Source organism: Dermacentor silvarum, chromosome 11 (assembly GCF_013339745.2).
Source record: "Dermacentor silvarum isolate Dsil-2018 chromosome 11, BIME_Dsil_1.4, whole genome shotgun sequence".
NCBI classification, from domain to species: Eukaryota; Metazoa; Arthropoda; class Arachnida; order Ixodida; family Ixodidae; genus Dermacentor; species Dermacentor silvarum.
Window position 1 is genome coordinate 117618626 of NC_051164.1, and position 25847 is coordinate 117644472.

A 25847-nucleotide genomic window follows, 5' to 3' on the forward strand; every position below is an offset into this window, starting at 1 on the left:
TGAAAAGGCGACAATGCGCACCTGTTCTGTGCGGAGCACGCGCTGGTGACAAGTGGCCAGAGCAAAAGGCCTCATTATCTCCTAGGCAACTACCGCGTGCCCCCTAAGCCATTACGCTGCCGCCACATATTTTTTTTTTCTTTTTTTTCCCCCCTGTTTCTTGTTCGCTCGCTCGCTATGCATCTCCTTTTCAACCACAGTGCCGTCATCGCTCTACCTTATGCCGGCGCACCTCGTTGAGGAACGCGCTCGCTGCCTCCTTTGTCTGCGGGATTTTCTGGCAACCGCATTATAACTGGAATTTAGTCTCCCGCGGCTTCATTATAAGCAGTATGTGTATGCATTGAGTTATATGGGAAGATAAACGGGAGCCAGGAAAGGTCACGTTATGTCCGGTCCTTCACTATAAGTGGTTACGTTATAAATGGTCTGAGCTGTACTTCATTTGTGGAGGGCTGGCAGTGAGTCTTAGGTCAGAGGCAGACACACGAAATGAAGCACAAAACCACGAAGCCATTGTGAAACTGAGGCCAAGGTAAGCACGCATAAAATCATGCAAGAGCATGAGTACTGTAGTGATGACAGTCGGGCAGCAAGTATAAAGCACATGCGCAGAGAGAGGTTTTGAGAGAATTCATGAGTTGGGAATTTTTGTTTCTGATATTTGTAACATTACAATAAACAGGCGCAAGGTTCAGTTCAGTTTTATTCCTTAAGGGCCCATTCTTTCTGGGGGGGGGCATTACATAAGCAGTAAAAATTGTTTAAGTATCGTGGGTGATCACTAATACAGTCTTGAAAAGTAGATGATAAAGTGATGGTGACGAAGTCCCGGGGCTGGCTGTTCTAGTCTGTGGCTGCTCGAAGAAAGAATGAAGCAGCAAAAGTAGTAGTGGTGCGATGCTGGGCAGGTAACCTGAAGTTGATGACTGGTGCGATGAGATATGCGTTCTGCGGCTCTTATGTAAGGTGGCCGATTCAGTGAAGAATGAAAGAATTTATGATAAAGGACGAGACTTTCAATGCGGCGATGAGAAGAAAGGGGCGGTAGGCCGGATTTCGCTTTCAGGAATGAAATGCTGACGTTGTATGAGTACGAAGAGTGAACGAATCTACCTAGCCTCTTTTCAACTGCTTTCAGGTGTGCACTAATTTACAAACTGCCAAGATCTAGGGCAATTTAGTGGTGCTCTGTGTTTGATGTATTGTGGAAGCCTCATCATTGACTTTAGCTGAATTTAATTACAGCATTTCAGAGTTGAATTTGATGCCCTGTGAGTGACTTTTTAATGCTTGCAAGCCCAATCTTAATTTGACTAATGTGTGGGTACTGCAATAACTGGAAGGAGTGTAATGTGATGCCATTGTGGTACCACTCTTCCAGGAATCATAGGCCATTCATAAAAATCGCGACTATTTCCATGTGAAAATTAAGAGTCAAATGAAAATTTTGGCTCTTTGCATGTTCAGTGTTCGTTAAGCTAGTGACTATGCAGGCTGTGCTGTTGGACAACACTCACCTGCTGATGGGCAACGGCCAGCGAAACAGCATTTGTGAAGTTCTCTACGCTGCTGCTTGGATCTGCGGAGAATACTCAGAGTGAGTGGAGACCTTTTCTTCTGTTGCAATTGAGTAATTGCAATTTATCGCATTATTAGTTTCTAACGTTAATATATTTGCAGCAGCGAGTTCATTCCAAACATTAAGAGGAATTAACATTCTCCGTTTGACCCTGTCAAACCAGTGCATTATTTGATGATTTCAAACACACTTTAATTTGCAGTGGAAGCACCAGCAGGGTTAGTTGGTACTCAGTTGTGCCAAACCACCATGAGCATAGAAAGAAAAAGCAACAGACTCACAAATAAACATTATTTTAGAAAAATACAGATATATAATACAGGAAATCACGTATGCAGTGCACTGGGTGCAAACAAATTAAACTGAAAAAAAGAAATACAGCAACCAAGAAAAAAGAATTACCAGACCCACATTGCCTTAACCTTAAACATTTCCAGTAACATAGCCCCTACCTGTGCACACTCGCTCATCTAAACTGTGGGGTTGTGCCTCCTCTTTTGATAAATACAAGGAGTGTGAGGTGGCCATTACGCCAGGAGACCTCTCGTTTGGCAGCATTGTGATCACTGAACATTTGGCATGTCGGTCTGGGCTGTGCTGCCGGACAGGCAGATGTTGCAGCAGTAGACGGATGTGCGTTGTCCTTGACCCAGGCTGCTGCTGGAGCCGCAGTCAACCCTGGAGGCCCTGCTGCGTCCCCGGGCGAGCCAGCTTCCCCCGCACATCCAGAGCGCGTACGTGCACAATGCCCTCAAGCTCTGGGCCCGCCTGGTAGCTGCCCAGGAGGAGCACGAGGACCCCGACTGCAGCCAGCTGCTGTCCGAGCGGCTGCCCCTGTTTGTGCAGAGCGGAGACCTGGAGGTGCAGGAGCGAGTGGGTGCACGCTCCATCCTTTGCTATCACGTGTAGCTCGGCTGGCTGCATGCACCACCAGGATGCACAGCGAGTTGGCCAGCTGTTGACACTGGCATAGGCGCTCTCTGCTCAACTATTTTGTAAAAAGCAGCTGATAGGCAGTTAATACGAGCCCCCTCCCCCCGACTCCGCTTCTTTTCATATGTGTTCGTTATCCTCTGCCCAGGTGGAGCGTGCCATGAACCTCACTGCTACCATAATGTTGGCCTTAGTCACACATACTGTTGCTCTAAATGTGCATAAAAAAATGAGCGGCTTCTGTTACTCTTGAATTCGTTCTAAATAAAGGTTTTTGCTGAACGTGCCGAGCCTGCTACGTTGTAAGCAGAACAGTGCGCACTTTGTACAAGTGTTTGACTGCATCCACTTTAAATTGAAAAAACAGATTTGCTTGGTGTTGCATGTGACGACCTCGGGAAGCATTAATTTTAGCTTCGATTGCTATTTCATTCATTATTGCTGGCAGCTAACAGTTGAGCTGGAGTGTCTGGAGTCTGGTTCACTGGTAGCATGCGATAATACGAAGCTGTTCCTCTGATGAATGCTCGGACGTCATGCTTGCTCATAAGGTTGCGTAAGGGCAGCTTCGAGGTGAATGAGGAAACATTTCAATGCTCTAGTCTTGCTGAACTCTGCACATAAGTCAACGAATGATTTTCCTGGACGCCCAATTTTTCGGACATGCCCGATAATTCGGATGCCTTTGCGGCACCGCCATGTACGCTATAGAGTTAATTTATAAGAACGCCTGAAATTTCGGACGCAAGAAACCTTCGCCGCCAGATTTTCCAGACTTATTGCTATGACCGCATGTCTAATAAAGCTATAGTTCAAGCCACCACCGCCGCCATTTTAATTATCTCGCCGTCTCGAACCGGCGCACTCACACGCAGATCCGCTGACAGCCGTAGTCACGACTGTGGCAACGCTAGGCCTAGCTACTTCGACGTTCGCTACCAAGCTTTTTGCTGCTCGGTGCCGTGTTTTTTATCAAAACAATTCACCGCTGTTAGCAATGGCGCCGACTCTGCCTTTGTAATCCTTGCCGATAGCTGCGAAGCTCAGCAAGCACTGTGCGTGTCATAATGCCGGTTCTCGAAAGTCAGCTTTGCCTCAATACAGCAGTGTTACGCGGTGAAGCATACGCGAATTATTGCGGTGAAGCATACCATGAGTGGAAGGGCAGTTGTCACGGGACAATGTATGCATTACTTAAGCATACATGTGTGTACCCGCCATCTCCAATCACAGTACGAGCACCGATATGCCTAATAAAGGTACTGGCAGGCCTTTAGAGCTATTTTGGATGTGCCTGTGGCAGTTTGAGGCCTTGGGGACAGTAAAAGGCATGCATTCATTTTTTCGGACTGCCCAATTTTTCGGACGTTTTTGCGGCCCCTAGGGAGCCCGAAAAATCAGACGTTGACTGTACATATTTCCATGCACATTAACTTCTTCAACGAAATGGGAGTTACATGCGTGCGTGACTATTGCTGCTAAATCACTGGCTGATTTCTGGTCAAATTTCGTGCAGCACTTATGAAAATTGGAGATTGGGCTGGTGCCGGCTCGGCCCTAGGCTTGTGCTCGCTTATGCTGGGAGCCTGAGCATTGCTTTCTTGGTATTTCAGGCCTGCTGTGCCCTGAACTTGGTGAAGCAAGTGAGCAAGATGCACGCACGTGGCGAGAGAGTGGGTGATGAGCTGCAAGCCCTATTTGCTGGTGAGCTCAATCCAGTGGCGCCCAAAGCACAGAAGAAAGTGCCCCTCCCCGAAGGGTAAGTCTCCCAAGTTGTGTGGGGGTGAATTGGTGGCATTAACCCCTTAAGAGTTTCGTCTTTGCCGAACTCTGCCAAAGCCGCTTTGAAAGAGACATGCTTGTTTGCGGTCTAGTTAGTGTGTCGCTTCACAGATGGCAGCACTGGGCAGGTAATTTCTTTTTTTTTTTTTTCGAACCACCGTATCACATTTCTTTGGGGGGCAACTCGTGTTCCAAAAAATGGCGTCCGGTGGAGGCAACGTGTGTTGCTGGTCCGTCGTCTTGGAAAAGAAGCCTTTCGCCGTCGTCCAACTCTTTTGACCATAATTATTCAGACACTCAAGTTTACTTCGTTCCTGGAGTTTACTTCGTTTCTGGAAGTGAAAGCGATAGCGATGACTTCGAAATTAGCAGTTTGTCGGATGAACACTGCTCAGACGACATTATTGCGAGTGCGCATCATTAGCGGCGCATCGACGAGAATGACATCCCCAGGAAACCTCCTCGGTTTCAGTTTCTGGGGCTCCCCGGTAAGGCGTTCTGTGTAACATTGCCTGATGACTTGATAAAACTTCCCGAACTTCGCTCTTGCTCCGTTATTTTTATTTTTACCAGCAGGTAGGTGGCCTCCTTCATCGTGAGCACTAATATACTTTATTATGCTAATTTGACTTAGTATGGGCATGAATTTTTTTTATCAACATAGAAAACTTGCTTTTTAGAATGAAAATATTCAATATCAAATTAAAAAAAAATGAACAGTTTGGGCAAAGAAATTGTCAAAATAATAAAACGGTTAAGGGGTTAAGACTTGTGTAGTACAAAACACAGGGCACCACTGGGAAGATGGAGCACATTATTGCAGAAATCGAGGACTTAATGTTGTGTGCACCTTTGTGTCATACTTGTGGTACAGAGGCTAGATTAACGTCTTTGATTTCTCTTACTTTGACATCTAAGAATAACCATAGTAAGCCATTGTTATAATATAATTACAATTTCCTTTGAAATATTATAGCATAGACCGCTTATAATGTAACTTACCGGAGTCTCGAATTTCCGCACTATAAGCGATACAGCGCTATAAATGCAGCTTCTTTTTTCAAATTTTGTGACCACTTTTTGTGTTGTGTAGCGGACGGTGGTTACACGCTTATTGCTGGAGGTGATTTCAATATCGATATGAGCAGTTATAATCATTCTACTAGAGAATTTAAGATGATATTGGCTTCGAATGGTTTCATGAATGTACTCAAAATACCTACTAGAATAAGAACTGAAATTTAGTCTACTTTAAATTTGTTCATTACTTGTGCCCTATCAGCCGACCATCTGCCAGTGCTCTTGTGCATGGATGCACCAACCCAAACACTAAAACAGCCAGATTACGTACCTGTGTATAACAGATGTTATTCTTGATGATTTTTGGGATGCTGTTAAACAAGCTGATTTGACGCACATTGTTTGCCTTAATAATGCCAATGAAGCCTATAATAAGTTTATTGATCTCTTTAAACAGCTATACCACTACTACTTTCCATCGAAAACATGTAAACCATCGCGAAAAACTCGCAAACTGTGGATCACACCTGAGTTGCGGAATGAAATTAAGTATAAAAATAAGCTATACAGAAGATTTCTAATGACATGTGCTGCTGACGATCTGCATTTATTTAAACAGTTTCAAAATAGGTTGACAAAGAAACTGCGATCAGCTTGAACAGGATCATCATCATCATGAGCCTATATTTATGTCCACTGCAGGACGAAGGCCTCTCCCTGCGATCTCCAATTACCCCTGTCTTGCGCTAGCCGATTCCAACTTCCGCCTGCAAATTTCCAAATTGCATCACCCCACCTAGTTTTCTGCCGTCGACCACTTATCTAGACGTGAGGAAGGGCCGCGATGATGGGATTTGAACCCGTCTGCCACCAATATTGGTGGTAAAGAGCTAACGGGAACTGAGCTGGCAAACGCTTTCAATTATTTCTTCACAAAAATAAAAATGGATGGGTGGTTGTCAGAAGCATATAAGTACATTAACTTTCATAATGGTAATAATATTTCTAGATCCTGTGACAATGTATGAAAGACTGATTGTTATACTCAGCCTGAGAAATAGCAGACGCCGAGATAGTGAGGACATTCAGATAAAGCCTGTAAAATATGTTGCAGATATAATAGTGCCAACGACCACACATATTTTTAATTAAAACCTTTGTTTGCATACATCGGTATTTCCAGAAAAAATGCGGATTGCAAAAGTAACTGCTTTATTTAAAAAGGGAGATAAAAATTATTTCGACAATTATTTTTTTAAAATTTTATTTGGAGAATACTGCAGGCCATCAGGAGGCCCTAGCAGGAGTGGATATAGATACATTCAAGTAATACAAGTATATGCATACATACAACATAGATGGATCAATACAATTACACCAAGTACTATAACAACAACAACAAAAACAAAATAAGGTAGAAAGATTGATAACAACAAACTAAAAGAGGGTGCCTTTACACACCTATAAGCTCTACAACATGGGTTCTCAAAGTGAGTTTCGTGGAACCTACGGGTTCCGCAGGCCCCTGCTCGGGGTTCCGCGAGCCACTGATAAGTTTTTCCTGGTCCCGCTCTCGACAAGTGTCTAAAACGGTGAACACGAGGTGCGCTTGATCCAAAGAACCTCCATTACCCAAGCCCGAGTGTCAAAAAGCACATCACAGTGCGTAACAGCAACGCGCGAACTGCGCAATAAATACGCAAGCAGCTTGTAGCCACCCAACCTCTGAGAACGGGCAGCGCGCCTAAGCTTTCGCACTTGAATCTCGGAGGCCGTAACTTACCACCATGCGCCTTTCTTCTATTTGTAGATAGGGTAGGTGCCGATAGCGTGCGCACTGACGTTGGAGGAAAAATTAAAAAAAAAAAAAAAAAAACGCGGAGCACCGCAAATGCGCGCCGCAGAAGAGCAAGAACGGCGTAGCGTCCAACCGAAACGAAGCGGCGCAGTCCGCATCGCCGTGGTCCTCAGCTTGCACCGTGGTCCGCAGTGGCAATCGTACGCGGCACATGACTGACAGCAACGCCGAAGCGCTTCGTGCCTAATTGTGCCTTTAAAGCCTTTATTCTTGCGTTTATTGCCACGCGTAACACCGCGTTCGCGGCTAGTCGCGTGCCTCCGTAAGTGCGTAGTCGCTATCTCTGATCGCGTCGATAACCACCGCAGTTTTGTCCGCAGCGGTTGCGGCAAATAGTAGTTTCGTTTTCACTCGATGCGCGCGTCGGCTGCGTGCCTTCGCAACTGCGTAGTCGCCTCCCATGGCAGCGTCGATAGCGACCGCAGTTTCGTCTGCACTTCTTGCAGCGAAAGGTAGTTTCGTTTTGACTTGGTGCGTCTGTCAGCCGCCTGCCTTCTGAACCGTAAAGTGGCCGTCCATAATAGCGTCGATAGCAGCCGCGGTTTTTGTCCACACTTCTTGCAGCGAACGGTAGTTTCGTTTTGACTTCGTGCGTGCGTCAGCCGCCTGCCTTCTGAACCGCAAGGTCGCCGTCCATGATCGCGTCGATAGCGGCCGCGGTTCCGTCGACAGCGGTTGCGGCAAACAGTAGTTTCGCTTTTACTCAGTGCAAAGCTGTCGAAGATAAAAAGCACCGGCTACATCGCGATGGACGGACAATTTGTTGGCGAGCAGCTGAGTGGCGAAAAAATAATCGGGATGTGCGGCCCGTTGGTGCAAAGCGCGTCTCAGATGAAAACGCGCGCCGCGAAGGATGTCGCGAGGCCTTTGCCGCTGCTAGCGCTAATCAGTCATGAGATGAAGAGAATTTCAGCTTCCGCACTGGTCTTGTGCTAAATAGAAACAAGATTTGATGATTCATTGAGTAAATAAAAGCGTGTTGACGTAGTGCAGCATTTTTTTGTTTTCTTGATACCCTCGATAATTCGGCTAAATCGGGGGGGGGGGGGGGGGGTTCCTTGGCACTTTATGGAGCTTAGCAGGGTTCCCTGGGATGAACGTACCTGAGAACCCCTGCTCTACAATAAAGGACCGAATTATTAGGTTAGGCTATACAATCAGGCTAATAAAAAGATACCAAATACTGTACCAAAAACAAGGCAACAACATCCCAATAACAAAGAGTAAATGATGACGCATAAGGGAACAACGTACCAACAAAGCAGAAAAAAAAAAAAACACTACATCCTAAGTAACCATTTGCTCGATTCTCTCATTGCTGTGTAACCACGCCGATGGGAGAATGTTCACCTCATTTTCTGTGCGTGGAAAAAAAGAAAATTTGAACGCATTAGTTCTGGCGCTGAAAATGACAATGACTCAGCGAAAAAAAAAAAAGATACTAAGTGAAGGAAACACTAAAGGATGGTAGTAGAAGTCATAGTCATGACCATGACTGAGCTAAAATGACAATGACTCAGCAAAAAAACATTAACACTCAAACAACACTGAAATGGGTTCGGACATGGGTACTAAGTGAAGGAAACACTGAAGGATTGTGGTAGAAGTCATAGTCATGAGCATGTGTTAGGCCTTCACCTTAAGATCTCTTAGGTGAAGTTAAAGAGACTCGACTCATGACAGGAATGTCATGACATGTGTGTCATGTAGGTCATGAAAGAGCCGCCTACGTCTTAGTGCTTGGTCGTTCATGGTCGTTTCATTAACTTGGTAGGCTCCCCGCACACTGCTTCGCATAACATCGATTCCCACAAGGCGTGGGATCTGCCGGCTTTTTTGAAGACGGGAACAATTCTGGCAGTTTTACAATCAGCAGGAATGTTAGCTGATGACAGGGAAGCACGAAAAATAACGACAAGAAATTTAGCAAGTATTTCGGCATACCGGCGAAGAAAGGGGTTCGGTATATTGTCAGGTCCAGGTGATGATTTTGTCTTTAAGTTAAGTAACATAGAAAGAACACTGGGTTCTGATATAAGGATAGATATTTCGTAGCCGTTTTTAAGGCTCCATTGTAACAGTTCAGTTTGGCTAGAAAAAACACTGTGAAAGTATTCATTGAACTTTTCAGCTATACTACGTTTGTCATCGATAGTCACGCCATCGCACACAATGCGATCAACTGACTTCTTTTTTGTGGAAAGGTATCGCCAAAACTTCTCAGGAGGATTTCTAATGAAATTAGGAAATGTGTAGTTGAAATAATGGTGCTTAGCATTATAGATTGCCTCATTCAACCTTGTCAGTGCCATTTTCACTGTGTTATTATTTGATTTGATTTTGTTCACTTTAGTCTTCCAATTCTTCGTTTTAGGTGCAATATACAGTAAAAGCTCGATGATACGAATCTCACGGGGTCACGAAAAATTTTCGTATTAGCCGAAATTCGTATCATCGAAACACAATTAAATCTGCTGTCGAATCTCGATAATTCGAACTCTAAGGGGCCCGAAAGTTTGTTCGAATTAAAAGGGCGTATTTTTGAAGTATTCGTGCACCATAGCACGATGCACGAACGGTGCGAGTCGTGAAATATCGCGGCGCGCAAGCACATAGCAAGCGCGGGCCACGAAACTGCCCACGCCGGCTAACGGTCGCTTCCCGATAACGACAGAAAACGAAGCTTCAGGGAGCGAGCGGGCGGCGCCGGCACACGGGTGCGCGCGGACACCGTCGAAGGTGAGGGAGGAGGGCGGCAGGGAAGCGGATTTGGCCGCGTAAACTCCGCCGCTTCGGTGGCTCCCCTCGCCCTTCCTCTCAACGCCCTCGTAGCTCTCTCACCTTCGACTCCATGCGCACATCTCAGTGCGCCCCCGCTGCCGTGCTGGCGCCAGCTTATTTTAGCCGCCCCCTGAAGTTTCGTTTTCTGCCGTTATCGAGAAGCGAGCGTTTGCGGGCGTGGCAGTTTCGTTGGCCGACTGTGCCTCCGCCGCTGCTTCCCTCTGCGCTGCTGCCGCAGCGTGCAAGGTCAACATGTGACTAGAAAATAGAGGAGAAGGGTTCACTGCCATTTTATCCGCGTGGCTGAGACGTCGGCACTAGTGTGTGCTAGAATACGGTTGTCTAGAACACTCTAGTCGGCACGTACACGCTTGTTCCGGCACGATGCAGAAACGGCGACCTTGCAATTTGAGAGAGGGGGAAATTTCCGCCGCGGGTTCTTTTTTTTTTTTTTTTTCCCGTTCCTTCGCGCGCGGCATTGAGGGGTCTCTCCTGAGCTTTTGCTCTGTGGCGGTGTCGGAGCAATGCCGGTCGTAGGCGCCGCCGCGTGATTTGGCGCACTGCTAAGAGCATTGTCGGTGCGCGGTATTTTCGAAATAAGCGTGTTCGAATTCGCTTGCTTCGCGTTGACGTTGAACGAAAGCACATTTTTCATGATAGTCTCGCTGTGCTACAATTGTGCTCAGTGTTGACGTTGCGAGGCCTAGCTCCTTAGCCAACTCCGTCCGCTTCCTCTTGGGATCCTCATCGACCTTTCGAAGAATGTCTAATTTCTCTTTAAAGGAGAGTGCTTTCCGCTTGCGAGACATAGCTCGCTGCGACAAGGAAAAATGGCGCAAACACGAAGAACGTGGCCCGAAGCGCAGCAGCCACTCCATCTGACGGCTCGCAGAAAAGGAGGAAAAGTACAAAAGCACCAAAAGCGCCACCGCCTCAAACTCTTCGCGCCCAGTTGCGGAGTCCGCGCTGTCCGTCGCCGCGCCTCCGCACCAAAAGAGAAGGAGAGAAAGCTCGTGACTGCGCGCTGTTCTCTTTCGCGGCCGTCGGTGGGGCGGCGTTTATTCGTATGAACCGACGCAGGATGAAAAGCGATTCGTAACAACCGTTCTCTAGCACGTTGCAAAGTAATGGGGCTCGGCCGGGCCCACAGAAAAATTCGTATTAGCCGTGATCGTATCATCGAGCTTTTACTGTATCTCTTGTTATCCAAGGATTGTTTTTTCGTGTTTTTTAAATTTTGCTCGGCACAAAATTATCAAGACAGTACGTACACAGGCCCTTAAATGTATCCCGCAGTGATTCGACATCATCTCCTTGAAAGTTGTCTAGGTTATGAAGCAGATAATCCAGAATACTTTCGTCTTTAGGATGAGAGAAGTCTTAAATCAAAACTGGAGTGACAATTGTTTTTTTTGTACCTTGAAGGAACACGTAAGACACACCATACGGTGGTCAGAGATGCCTTCCTCTACAGTTACACTGTAATTTTCAATCGAATGGCTGATAAAGATAAGATCAAATATTGAAGCAGAATTATTTTGAATGCGAATTGGTTGTTTAACAATCTGGTGAACGTTAGAGCCTAGCATAATGTCAGACACGTAATCAACATGTTCACATTTGTCACTATTCGAGAATGGCCTATTCCAATCGACATTTGGAAGGTTAAAATCCCCAGCTATAATGATTCTGTCATTCTGAAAGCTCGCCACGTGATCGCACAGCCAATGCCAAAATTCAGGGGGAGAATCGGGTGCATAATAAACTGCAATCAGAAATAGAGAGCGTTGCTGCCATGATAACTCCAGCGCGCTACTTTCGTGGTTATCAATTTGGTGCGTCAGTAAAGCCGGTATATTTCTTTTCACAAGTACTGCAACTCCCCCTCCCCATGAATGTCTGAAAAACTTGATACGAGGGTGGAAAAACATTTTCGTCACCAATATCACTGTGCAACCATGTTTTTGTGATTACAATAATGTGGGGAACATAACTTAAAAGGATGGATTCAAGTTCAGTAGCTTGGTGTACAACGCTGCGTGCATTTATGTTTAGAAGCCGAAAGTCAGATTCTTGAGTCTGCTCTTGTCACTTTTCATAGGAACACTTCTCGCGGCTCGGCATTTTAACACGACAGTTCTTGCTTTCGTTCCAATAATAGAGATCGCCATCGATTTGCAGTTTATCATGCGTAAGTGATACGCTCTTGCCTTGTTCCTTTTCGCTTTTGGTGCTACAGTTAAACCTGCTTATAACGAACCTCCATATAACGAATTCCTCGATATAACGAAGTTTTTCTATTCCCTGCCATTACTCCATAGAAGCACATGTATTTGAGACCTCTATGTAACGAAGTGGCAGCGGGAGACCCCCTCAATATAACGAATTTTCCCCTCCGACAACCTAGAGATTCCGCCCCAAATTTTGTCATTTTTGTGCGAGCAGCAACCGGAAGCACCTTCTCCACTGTGATGGAATGCGAAGCGATCGCACGCGTGCGAGGCGGGCCTGCATCCCTCGACCCGGCGATCTAGAGGCCGCGGGCGTGACCTGCCGCTTGCTGCAGCTGGCCTAGCCCGCCAAGCCGGCACTCTCTCCTTTTCCAGTTGATGTTGCCGAAGCGCTAGCTGGTACACGCTGTGACACATCACACTCGATGAGCGCGGACACGCGTTGTCAAACGCTGGCGGCGTGTGGAAGCGCCGCTGGAGAAGCGAGTGAAGTGACCTTCGTGCTGTTGTCTATCGCTTCAACGCAAACAGAGCACCGAAAACACACAGCACGCACAAAGCTACCGCAGCGATGGCCTAGCGGTAGAGCATCCGCCTCGTATGCGGGAGGTACCGAGTTCAAATCCCGGTGCCGCCGGGAACCCACCGGTTTTTCTCATGGGTAGAGATGTCCCCTGGCCTGGTGCTCGGCTGTCGTGGAGGTCCACATCTCGAAAGAGGGCCCAATAGAGATTTCAGCTGTTGTCTCTGGGCGCCTCTTGTCCAACCACAGACGGCCTTGTAGACGAGCATCTGCCGCGGCTGTGGGAGGCAAGTGCTGCCGCCGGGTACCTACCGGTTAAATAGGTACAAGCGCACTCCCGGCCTGGTGCTCGGCCATTATGGGACCTGAACGCTTGGAAAGGGGTGTTTGACCTCAACCCGAAGGTGCCCCCACCTCAATAGGTGCTTGGGGCGCCACATGGGAAATGACCGCCATGGGAGCGGCCCAGACACCACTTTATTTCCGTGCTCACGTTGGTTTCGACGGGAATTCAGGGCGCAGGCTCCTTTCCCAAGCGTATCACCCCTGAAGGAAGCCGAACGCCAGGCCGGGGTACGCTTTTCTATTCCCTGCCATTACTCCATAGAAGCACATGTATTTGAGACCTCTATGTAACGAAGTGGCAGCGGGAGACCCCCTCGATATAACGAATTTTCCCCTCCGACAACCTAGAGATTCCGGCCCAAATTTTGTCATTTTTGTGCGAGCAGCAACCGGAAGCACCTTCTCCGCTGTGACGGAATGCGAAGCGATCGCACGCGTGCGAGGCGGGCCTGCATCCCTCGACCTGGCGATCTAGAGGCCGCGGGCGTGACCTGCCGCTTGCTGCAGCTGGCCTAGCCCGCCAAGCCGGCACTCTCTCCTTTTCCAGTTGATGTTGCCGAAGCGCTAGCTGGTACACGCTGTGACACATCACACTCGATGAGAGCGGACACGCGTTGTCAAACGCTGGCGGCGTGTGGAAGCGCCGCTGGAGAAGCGAGTGAAGTGACCTTCGTGCTGTTGTCTATCGCTTCAACGCAAACAGAGCACCGAAAACACACAGCACACACAAAGCTACGAGCCGCTGATGCACCTACACTGCTAGGCTCTGCCCCAACGCCGATCGCTTTCAAGACACGGCCCGCGCGACCGCGCGCCGCTGCGCAGTACGCAGTTGATGCCAGAGTACTGTACAACGCCGCCCCGCTATCCCTCCCCCCTCGCTCCCTCGCTGGTGCCTCGAGCGCAACGGAAGAAGGCGCGCTTCCTCCCTGCTTTTCTTTCATGCGCGCGCGGGAGACGCGGTCGTCGGCTCCCCTCGCACGTTTTCACTCGCACATACAGCATACGCGCCGGCGCGCAGCAACTGCGTTATCGCCCTTGGACTTTATACGGAATATCTATGAGCCAAAACCAATTTTAGGGCCACAATGCAACATAGACACCATCCTTACATAGCAATTACGGATCTCAAGGGCCATACTTTTGCTGGCGGAAACCGAAAATACGTCACAGTTGTCGCCCCCGGCACTTTCGGCAGCCAATGCCATCGTCAAGCCACCAAGTCAAGCGACATGAAAAGTCAAAATGGCCTCTCAGGCCGGCGCGGGGTGGCAGTTCACAACATACGATGCGGGAACGGTCCCGCAGTTGCAACGCAACAGCGGGGTTACCAATGCATTGGGTTCTATGGGAGCTGTGCTGGGACCGGCCGAAAACGACGTAACAGCCGGGAAAACGCAGCCCCCCGGAACGTAACAGCGGGGTTCTACTGTAACACTATACGACGCTACGACGCCATTGTGACGCTCGCTCTTCGTTTCCGATGCCTCGCGCTTGTGCGAAATGACACACGTCCACGCATCCGGTACCTGGTGCGACATTCCAAGGATGAGTGCTTCGATGAAAACGGAAAACGAGTGCGTGTTAAAATTGAGGGCTCGTTAGAACGGAGTAAATACAGTAAGAGTTTCTTTTTTGAATTTTCGTGCCGAACCTGCATATACTGAAATCTCTTTATAACAAAGTTTTTCGGGACTTTGTCAATTTCGTTATATCCAGGTTTAACTGTATTCCACAAAAGCTTTCTTTTCCTATATTATTCTTTTCCTGTATTAGGCGAATAGTCATTCTGGATGGATAATTTCATTCCTTTTAGCTTATATGCATTTTTCAGTACTTGTTCTTTTTCATTATAATCCTGAAAATACACTATCACAGGTCTCAGTTTACCCATCTTTCCAAGGCAGTGAATTCTGCCCACTGATTTGCAGGATGCATTTAGCTTTTCGCAAAAAACCTTAGTAATAACTTTCTGTATTAAATCCTGCTCAGTCTCTTTTGAATTTTTAGCTACACCGAAGACAATAAGGTTAGAACGTCTGCTTCTGTCCTCAAGGTCAGCGACCTTCTCACGAAAGAAACTAACAGATTTTTGAATTTCCTCGATACGAGCAGTTCTCCTTTCCAGCTCAGTGAACCAGCGGTTAAATTCAGTAAATAAGTCTTGCAAACTACTCTGCTGGGTTCTTAATGCTGCAACTTCAGCAACTAGTGTGTTTTGGCCTTCCAGCAACTGCTTTAGCATCTCCTGAGTAGTAGGGCTGGGATTTATTTCCACATCCTCGCATAAAAGTAGCATGCACACGCAAAACACTTCACGAGCAATGTCAGTGCACTTCATGGGGCACGGCAAGACGATTAGACCACGGAAGTCACTCCTAATAGTACAATAAGTTTCACCAACCTGCGTGAACCAAAAAAGGTGCTCGTAAGGCAACATGCCGAGGGTTGGTCCGCCGTGCCCACTGAAGCAAAGATTCTGCAATGCGGCTTTTATAGTAAGTTGATGTGACGTGAACAGCCCAGGCGATGGTGCTTCAGCGATGCCGTCACAGAATAGAACTGTGTCCGTACTCCCGGTCTTCTCCAAAGCACTAGAGAAAAGGTTGCACTCTAGATTTCCTAAATTTATAGATACCGTATTTTCCGGTGTATAAGTTGTGGTTTTTTTCTGTATTTGTCGTCGGTGTGTCTTATAGAATGTTTTTTTTTTTTGAAAAACTGTCGTCAAAATCCGATTGAAGGCTAGGGCCATGCGAAGCGTGCTGGATTGACCTGCTCTGCCACTTAATTGCTACGGGTTCTGTGCGCGCTATCAAGGTACCGTGTTCTTCTCGTGATCTAGTTCCAGATTGCCGTGCAAAGACGGAGCAGCAACGCAAGCGATGGCAGGCTGACCACGAGTCAACTGACCCTGAAGTCATTGCATCTGCAGATAGCTTTCAAGATAAGGCGTGCGCCGCTCAGCAAACTATGCAGTTGCTACAGTACAAGCCACCCCCCCGTCCCTCCCGCACTGCCGTACCGCTCTCCTCCTGTGTGCATGATTCGGCTCACCGTTGCACGCTTTCACTCGCACATACAGCATACGGCTTATGGGGACGATGTTATCGCCCTTGGACTGTATACGGAAGATCGCGGTGATCACAACTGCAAAAATGCGCCTACAGTGTCCATATCAATGCTATCGCAATTACCTAGGAATGGCACCCATACGCTTGCGCGTGACCCGCGTTCACGGAGTGAAACGTCACTAATTTTTATGGTAAAGCTTTATATGTCTAGGCGAAATCGTATATGGCTAGGCAAAATTGCCTGTGCACAGAAAACTATCATCATTAGCATGGGCTCAAGCGTTGTGGTCTTCTTCCGCAGCTGGCTCGTTGGCGCCCCTCAGGTTAGGCTCGAGCTCATGCTCGGCATGCGCGTGTTCCATTGCTCCCGCATTCATTGTCGTCTTCTTCCACAGCTGGCTACGTTGCCGCTCATCATTTCGGCGTAGAATTTCACTCTTCTTCTGTCGTTGTAATGGGGAGGCCGTGTTTATGGGGATATGAGCCATTGCTTAATGGGGTATTAGCCATTCGTTGTCTTACGTAATAGACAGATATAATTTTGAAGCAATTTAATTTCGAAGAATTGCAAGTGGCAATTCCGGGCGAATGCTGCTCACCTCGCTGCCGAGCAAACGAGACATAGAACGCGTGACAACGGCGGACTGCGGACATACCGTCAGTGACTTCGTTCTCTCTGTCGCAGCTGAATGTGTGTGTAACCTCATAATTGAGAAATACTTTAATGAACCCTCGGGATTAACCCCGTGATAAGCACCGGGGCCGCACGTTCCAGCGTTGCTGGTTAACCATCTTCACGGAGTGGAAGGGTTGATGAATGTGTTTTTTAAAATCACTTACTGAACGAACAGGTACGTCTTATACACTGGTGTGACTTATATACATTTTTTTTTTCAGAAAAACTTGAGGTTTTAGGGGGTTGCTACTTATACAAAGGTGCGACTTATAGGCCGGAAAATACAGTAAATACAATTTGCTCACACCATATCAATTCAGATTCCAAAAAAACAAATCTACTTAACTGGCGCGTTTAGAACCAAAAGAATATATTCTGGTACGATTTGAAAACAGAGCATTTGTTATTGGAATATTCGTCGCCTTGTCAAAAGCCTTTGATCTTGTAAACCTTAAGTTGCATCTGGAGAAGCTATGGTGCTACGGAATGCGAGGACAGGCTGCAAAACTAATAAAATCCTACTTATCTAAAAGGAAACAAACGGTTGACATACATAAAGCATACTCAGAAATAATACCGGTTTATTCTGGTGTCCCACAAGGCAGTATATCAGGGCCACTAGTTTTCAACATTTACTTTAATCACATTAGAAACATTAACCCAAATGCCAGATTCATAATATATGCAGATGATACAAGCTTCTTTTTTTCCGGAAATGACATTCACGAACTGATACAATCGTGCAATTCGACGATCTCAGTAGGAAAATGGTAACCATCTAATCATATGTGTGTCAATGAAATAAAGACAAAAGCAGTAATCTTCCAGCTGAAAAATAAACCGGTTTGTCCACACAAAAGTGTCAATTTTAACTCCAAACAAATTCCAGACAAAGGTTGATCAGTTTAAATGTCTCAGTGTAGTATTTTCTTCAACTATATCATGGGCAGCTCATGTCGACCAAGTTGTCTAGCAGTTAGCTATAATAACTGGCGCAATTGTCTGCAATAGATGCATTCTTCCTAAGCCGAAAGAAAACTGCTTCTTTACACCTCATTATTTTATTCTCACATTAACTATTGCCAGCTGGTATGGGGCACTGCAACACCGTTATGTCTACAGAAAATTTATTACAGAAAAATTACTGTGGTTTAATGCAAACTATGGAACAACCACCAAATGCTTTTTTCTTGAAACTGGTATAATCAAAATATTTGATTTGTATCGCTATCGGCTGAGCGTTCGTTTTAACATAGACACAAAAAATAATATAAATCATATTTGGCATCTCGCAAACTTGCAAGAAAATAAAGAGAGTTACCCTTTCAGTAACCCTGAAAACTGGTTGGTGCTAACAGCACACATCGATACGGGGAAAGAGCGCCTCCAACGTAATGCTTTTCTCAACGCGTATGAATCTGCTAACTTCAACTTGTTTACCTGTACCCAACGAGAGATATGTTTCATGTATAATTTATATGTATAAGAATCTACCACCGAGTATTCTTTAGGTATAGTTAAGCTTAATGTAGGATGTTTTCCTTGTTCTATTTATATTGTGTTCATTATTCTTGTCATCCGCGCTGTTATTTTACGCATGGTATTTGATGATGGTCTTAAATATGTGTAATCATGCATCTGATGAAGTAATTTGGTCTGTGCGTACATAAGTGCGGATAAGGTTTTGTTTGGTCTTCTTATGGTTTAGCTATTGTGTCATTTTTAAAAATTTAAGCATGGAGCCTTCATGCGTGCGATGAATTGCATTAGTTTGCCTGTTGCTGCTGCTTTGTATTTAGGGGCTGCGGCCCAGTCAAGCTGTTTATGATTTTCTGCAGCTCCCCTGTCTGTATTTCTTGAGGCAGAAATAAATTATTATTATTATTATTATTATTATTATTATTATTATTATTATTATTATTATTATTATTATTATTATTGTTATTAACCTTACAAAACACTAACACCACTTCATCCCTCCCTGATCCTAGCTGAAAACGCACTTGTATCTTAGACGATGGTTTTAAGTGTCTAGATCAGGGGTTCTCAACTACGTTCATCCCAGGGAACCCTGCTAAGCTCCATAAAGTGCCAAGGAACCCCCCCCCCCCGCCCGCCGAATTAACCGAATGTCGTATTATCGAGGGTATCAAGAAAACAATAAACAAATGCTTCACTACGTCAACACGCTTTTATTTACTCAATGAATCGTCAAATCTTGTTTCTATTTAGCACAAGACCAGTGTGGAAGCTGAAATTCTCTTCATCTCATGACTGATTAGTGCTAGCAGCGGCGAAGGCCTCGCGACATCCTTCGCGGCGCGTGTTTTCATCTGAGACGTGCTTTGCACACCAACGGGCGCACATCCCGATTATTTTCCGTCCATCGCGATGTAGCCGGTGCTTTTTATCTTCGACAGCTTTGCACTGAGTCAAAGCGAAACTACTGCTTGCCGCAACCGCTGTGGACGAAACCGCGGCCGCTATCGACTCGATCATGGACGGCGACTTTACTGTTAAGGCAGGCGGCTGACACACGTACCAAGGCAAAACGAAACTACAATTCGCTGCAAGAAGTGCGGACGAAACTGCGGTCTCTATCGACGCTGCCATGGGAGGCGACGATGCAGTTGTGAAGGCACGCAGCCGACGCGCGCATCGAGTGAAAACGAAACTACTATTGGCCGCAACCGCTGCGGACAAAACTGCGGTGGTTATCGACGCGATCAGAGATAGCGACTACGCACTTATGGAGGCACGCGACTAGCCGCGAACGCGGTGTTACGCGTGGCGATAAACGCAAGAATAAAGGCTTTAAGGTGGCGGTCCCACTCCGGCGGCACGAGCCCCCCGTTTTCAGTACTTTTGGAGCAACCGTGGCGGCTCTTCTACTTAAGATATGAAGTTGTCGTATAAACCATAAAAAGCTTAATTCTTGTAGATTCCAACTATATGTAATATAAGGAAATTGATTGGTGTGATTTAGAAATAAATGTTCAAGAACAAGCATGAGATACATGGTTTTTGCGAACTGTGTCTCAGTTGTGACCATATTTAGAAGAAACTACCGTACTTACTGCATTGTGGCTTGCTCTGTAGCTTTAGGACATATTTATCTAGTTCCTAGACGTAGCAAATTAATTTTTATAAGTTTTACTTTTTGGATAATTTGCTTTTGAAAATTACCAAATATTGCAATCTTCTGTTGTAAACAGCCCGGCAACTACATGCTCAAGGGCGCTACATTTTAGATAAAGTTGAGTTCAAAAAATTTACATTTAGGATGCAAAATTTCATTCATGTAACTTTATTAGTTTTCCTAATAATGCGGCCGAAAATAAGCAATATTTAGAATTATGGTTTTATTTTTGCCCTTTTTGCGGGAAGGTAATAAAGCTACGAAGCTGCGCTTTAAAACTAATAAAGTTACATGAATGAAATTTTGTGTCCTAAATGGAAATTCCTTGAACTCTAGTTTATCCAAAATTTAGCTTTCTTGAGCATGTAGTTGCCGGGCTGTTTACAACAGAAGATTGCAATATTTGGCAATTTTCAAAAGCAAGTTATCCAAAAAGTAAAAATTAAAAATTAATTTGCTACGTCTAGGAACTAGATAAATATGTCCTAAAGCTACAGAGCAAGCCGCAATGCAGTAAGTGCGGTAGTTTCTTCTAAATATGGTCACAACTGAGACACAGTTCGCAAAAACCATGTATCTCATGCTTGTTCTTGAACATTTATTTCTAAATCACATTAATCAATTCCCTTATATATAGTTGGAATCTACAATAATTAAGCTTTTTATGGTATATACCACAACTTTATATCCTAAGTAAAAGAGCCGCCACGGTTACTCCAAAAGTACTGAAAACGGGGGGCTCGTGTCACCGGAGTGGGACCACCGCCTTAAAGGCACAATTAAGCACGAAGCGCTTCGGCGTTGCTGTCAGTCACGTGCCACGTACGATTGTCGCTGAGGACCACGGCGATGCGGACTGCGCCGCCACGGCGATGCGGACTGCGCCGCTTCGTTTCGGTTGGATGCTACGCCGTTATTGCTCTTCTGCGGCGCGCATTTGCGGTGCTCCGCGGATTTTTTTTTTTTTTTTTATTCCGCCAACGTATACGTCAGTGCGCACGCTATTGGCACCTACCCTATCTACAAATAAGAGAAAGGCGGCAAGCTACGGCCTCCGAGATTCAAGTGCGAAAGCTTGGGCGCGCTGCCCGTTCTCAGAAGTTGGGTGGCTACAAGCTGCTTGCGTATTTATTGCGCAGTTCGCGCGTTGCTGTTACGCGCTGTGATGTGCTTTTTGACACTCGGACATGGGTAATGGAGGTTCTTTGGATCAAGCGCACCTCATGTTCGCTCTTTTAGACACTTGTCGAGAGCGGGACCAGGGAAAATTTATCAGTGGCTCGCGGAACCCGTAGGTTCCGCGGAACCCACTTTGAGAACCCATGGTCTAGATGAAACAGGTTTTTAAACAAGCTTTAAAATAATGATCTTTGTTGCTTGAAGCACTTGCATCAAATTATATCTTGTGCATGGCACATCATAGCCTTAGTTGCTGTTGCGCCATAACACCTTACATAACTAATTGTTATTATTATTATTATTATTAATATTATTATTAACCAAAACAACATTTTTCAGAGGCTGCATGTAGACCAAGCAGCCGCATTTATCTGGGAATTGAAGCATACGACCGGGATGTGCCCTGACTTTCGTTGGCAAGGTTGTTCCTCTGCTTTGCAAGTTCCGTAGGGCTACTACAAAGCATTTAATTGACTCTGCACCAAACCGCCACTTCGACCACCAACTCCTGACGAGACGGTGCTGGTTAGGCCTAGTCGGCATATGTGTCAGGTGACATATCATTGTGGGAAGCTTGCCCTTGATATACCGGGTGTTTTTTTTTTTTTTACAGCGTAAGCTGTTATGGGCTCATTCCAATTTATTTATTTATTTATTTACAGTACCTACAGCGCCCTTGTGGGGCATTAGTGTAGGGGGGAAGTATTAACATTCAAATACAAAAAATACAAATACACAGCAAAATGCTGACTGGTGACATGTCATTTGGAATTATCCACAGAACAACTATGAAATTTCGTTTAAAATTAACAAAAGCAAAAAAAAAAACATAAATTGCTAGGAAAAAACGCATAATTGACCTGCAAGGACAAATCGAAGCAGGCACGAATGTAAGCACAAATCACAAGCACAAATCGCTAGAAGGAGGAGAAACTGTAAACAATAACTTTCATGTGAGCCCAGGCTGAGATGAATTGGAACTTTGAAAGACAAGTGTAAATGTTGAAAGGGGAGCGGAGACAATTTCTTGCGGGAGTTTGTTCCATTGTTTAATTGTGCATGGGAAAAATGAATATTTGAAAAGATTTATTCTGGTAGCAAACTCGCGCACTTTTAATGTGTGATCAGTATGGGCAGATATATATGTAGGCTCCAGTATGTAGTTTTCTTTTTCAATGCCCGTTAAACCATGAAATATTTTATAAAACAAAGACAAATGTAAATATTTGCGCCTGTCTTCAAGAAGAGGCCATCCCAAAGTATTTCTGATTTCAAAAGCCCTTTTAGAATAGTCATAGTCACCTGTGAAGAAACGGACTGCTCGCAATTGCACATACTACAGAGCGTCGATGTTAACTTTAATAAAAAAGTCCCAAGTGCTACACGCGTATTCCAAAAGTGGGCGTACATTCGACATATGCAGGGTTTCCTTCAGACAGGCCGGTGCTTGTTTAAAGTTGCGTCTCAAGAAGTTTAATGTGTTGTTAGCCTTCGATACAATGTAATCAACGTGCGCATTCTATGCTAAAGTGCTGGAAAAAATAACTCCTAGGTACTTATATTCCTTAACAAGGGACAGCTGTGTGGCGTTCATGAAATAGCTTGCCGTCAGGGGCTGTTTTTTGTTTGTGAATCTTAACAGGTTGCATTTGGATAGATTGAGGGTCATTAGTAGATTGAGCCGTTTTGGGTCGCGATGATGCCGCCGCCGGCGTCCCCCGCGTAACCGCTATCGCCAGAAACATGAAAAAGAGTACCCGATTCCCGCCGGGATCGAACCCGTGCCCGTGGGCGCCGGATACTCTACGACTGAGCCACACAAGCTCTTGCGACCGGGCTGTCGGAAATACCCTATTTAAGGCAAACGCAGGGTGAGACGACTCGAGCCTCCGCCAGTATAGTGGCGCCATCTAGGTAAGTTGCCTGCAAACGCAGCATTCACAGGGGCAGAGACGACGAACGTTACTAGACAACAATATGCGATTCAGACGAGGCGCGTAATCAACGCGCTCCCGAGCTGCCGAGTCTCAGCCAGTATGGTGGCGCCATCTAGTTAATGTACCTGCAAACTCGGCGCGCCCGACATGTAAGTCGGCACCGGGCAGACAGTTCAGATTGTTCTTGTCAAAACGAGGCGAACAGACTGCCGCGAAGACCCTGTTGTGCGTGGTGCCCAAATTGAAGCTACTCTTGAGCCGCTCCACCAGCTTACGCTGTGACTGTGCTGCGTATGCCGCGCAGGCCTGTGACTTTTTTTTTAGAAGGTCCGAGAAATTTTAGAATTGTCTGTGGCAGATAGCACAGTTCTAACCCTTGATTTAAAATATTCGATGAGGCAGCCATTAGGTCGAAGAGAAATCAAAATGCTTAATTAACATAATTACGCAAATTAACTGTTTCATTAATCACTCTACAGCTCATATTTAGATCTACGAATTATAGCCAGTGAGTTGATTAGGCATATCCACCTGGAACGAATTCTCAGGACTGCACCAGTTTTGAGATAATAATTTTCATAATGTCTGACAAAAGGCATTGGCGTTCCAGTTACTTCTTTTAAGAAAAATGCTGTTTTATGTATTAAAGCACAAAAGTAACTGAAACACCCATACATTTCGTTGCCGTCACTGTTGGCTTCACTATCTGATGCAAGCACGTTCACGATGAGTGCCTTATCGGTTAGAAGCACTTAGCTTCCAAATCTCTAGCAGTGCTCTTTCTTTTCATTGGCAATGTCGTGCATTGCCGGTGATCCACGGGCAGATCAGCTATCTTCCCTTTCTTCCCAGCAAGTCAAACAAGGCTGAGAAACCACATGGCCAGGAACGACTTCGACGTAACTAGCAAATACGAGCACGAGCGACTTAATCCGTTGGCAGAACTGTGTAGATTGAGGGGCCAGCGAGCAATCTGGGAGCAGTGCTGTCAGTGCAGTTAGCACAGTCCATTCCTGTTTCAGAAGGTGGCACGGCATAGAGCTATAGGCGTAGGCCATTCGTGTTTGGAGGGGCGGAAGGGTGACGGGAGAGAGGCTCAAGGCTGGCGATGGTGAGAATGCTGGAAAACAGGCTCCATTGTACGAGTGCGTGGCGACCATTGGGGTGGCGGGCGAGGGTGCAGCAGCTCAAATGTCCCTTTTTTCGTTTGAAGGTTTTTGCATTCCATTACCTTTTGGCACGGACACCTAGCAGCCAGACTTATCATTATAACCAATAATGCGGCATGGGGGCATTGTAGTAAGCGGGTTACTTCAGCATAGAAAGCATACAAAAGTTGACGGAGCAACAATGTCTCATAGTTATAATCGATGTATTGTTAAAACTGGTATCGTGATAAGTGGGTTCTACTTTACTACGAACAACATTTGTTCACCATAAAGTTGGAAAAATTATTGATGAGCAAATGCGTCAATTGGGATGGGGCGGCTGAAAAATCAGTGGAGCGGCGCTGCTGTGATCAGTAGCGATGCACATGTTTAAAACCTTGTAATAAAAAAGACGCTTTACGAAGAGCGTGTTAGTATGTCACTTAATGATAAGAAGGACCTACCCTAATGACTCAGTAAGTTTGTGCAAAATCATCAAAATCGTTTCAGGGCCCATTTAAGGGCAGTAAAGGCATGCATTTGTTTTTTCCGACTGCCGTATTTTTTCTAACTTTTTCGCCGTTCCTACATAGTCTGAACAATCAGACATTGACTGTAAATGCTTCTAGTGCATGTGGTGGTGCATTCAGATGGCTGCCCTGTGGCTAAGCCAGATGCGGTATTGGGCGATCACTTGCGGAGGTAGTTTCACTTTCCCAAGATTTGGCACTTGACGTGTCTACTTATATGGCTGACAGAGTTTCTGGCACTGTGCAGCGGTTGCTATCTTCACACAGTGACAAGAGGGCTGTTGGCTGTATACTTCCACTTGTCCAGTGCCAAGTCTCTTGAAATCTCGGGAAAGTTACACTATCTCTGAAAGAGATCGCCCAAGGATGCTGCCTCTGCAGTCTAAAGGTACCAGCAAAATTAGAAACTGGGTTTCCTTGCTGTTCAACATTCTTCAAATGTACAGACTTGGCATGGAAAATGGTTTATCTTTTTTACAATGCAACATTAAAGAGAATTGACTGAAGGTGTCATGAAGCTACGTGTGTGTTTTCTGTTCAGCTTGGACCTGGACCAATGGATTAATGACCCACCCTCAGAATCTTCATCAGAAGAGGAGGAGAATACAACCGAGATATTCATCAAGTCAGAAAGGTAAGTCAGAAAGTGAGTGGGCGATCACTGGGCGATCACTTCGGGCGGTTATGTAGTTAATAAATATAAAATTTGGAGGACGCTTAAGCTTCGCCTTTAAGAGTGGAACGCGATAGCGTTATCGGGCGCCGTTCGCATCACATTTTTGTTTCAGTAGGCTTCACTGCAACACAGAATGTGGGAAAGCCAGCTTATAAAAACCAAGCTTACACCGATCCCCTTAAAGTCGGCTTCACTTTTAAACAGACATGCCTTGCTGGAAAGACGTTTTTCCAGGGGCAATATAAGTGGTCTTATATTGAAATGTGAAGGCCTTGCACCTTTTTTTATTATTTTAATAATTGTTTGCTATTGCCCCGACACGTGCGCACGTCCAAAACGAATTAGCAGGCGAAGTCCCAATTTGACCTGCCTAGGATGCGAGCGCCATCTGGATATCATTTTCGCAAGGAAAGTACCCGAACGTGCGGCTGTA

The 25847-nt window shown here is 45.8% G+C and overlaps 1 protein-coding gene across 3 annotated transcripts in view; it reads left to right on the forward strand.

The window, feature by feature from the left end:
• The window catches only part of LOC119432357 (AP-3 complex subunit delta-1-like), a 213500-nt gene that overhangs the window by 73689 nt on the left and 113964 nt on the right, over positions 1-25847 (forward strand). For all 3 annotated transcript variants that reach the window (XM_049659316.1, XM_037699524.2, XM_049659315.1), the window contains exons 15-18: positions 1497-1600; positions 2236-2455; positions 4129-4274; positions 25280-25372. In XM_049659316.1, the coding sequence (XP_049515273.1) occupies positions 1497-1600; positions 2236-2455; positions 4129-4274; positions 25280-25372 (563 nt within the window). The remainder of the gene's footprint in view (positions 1-1496; positions 1601-2235; positions 2456-4128; positions 4275-25279; positions 25373-25847) is intronic.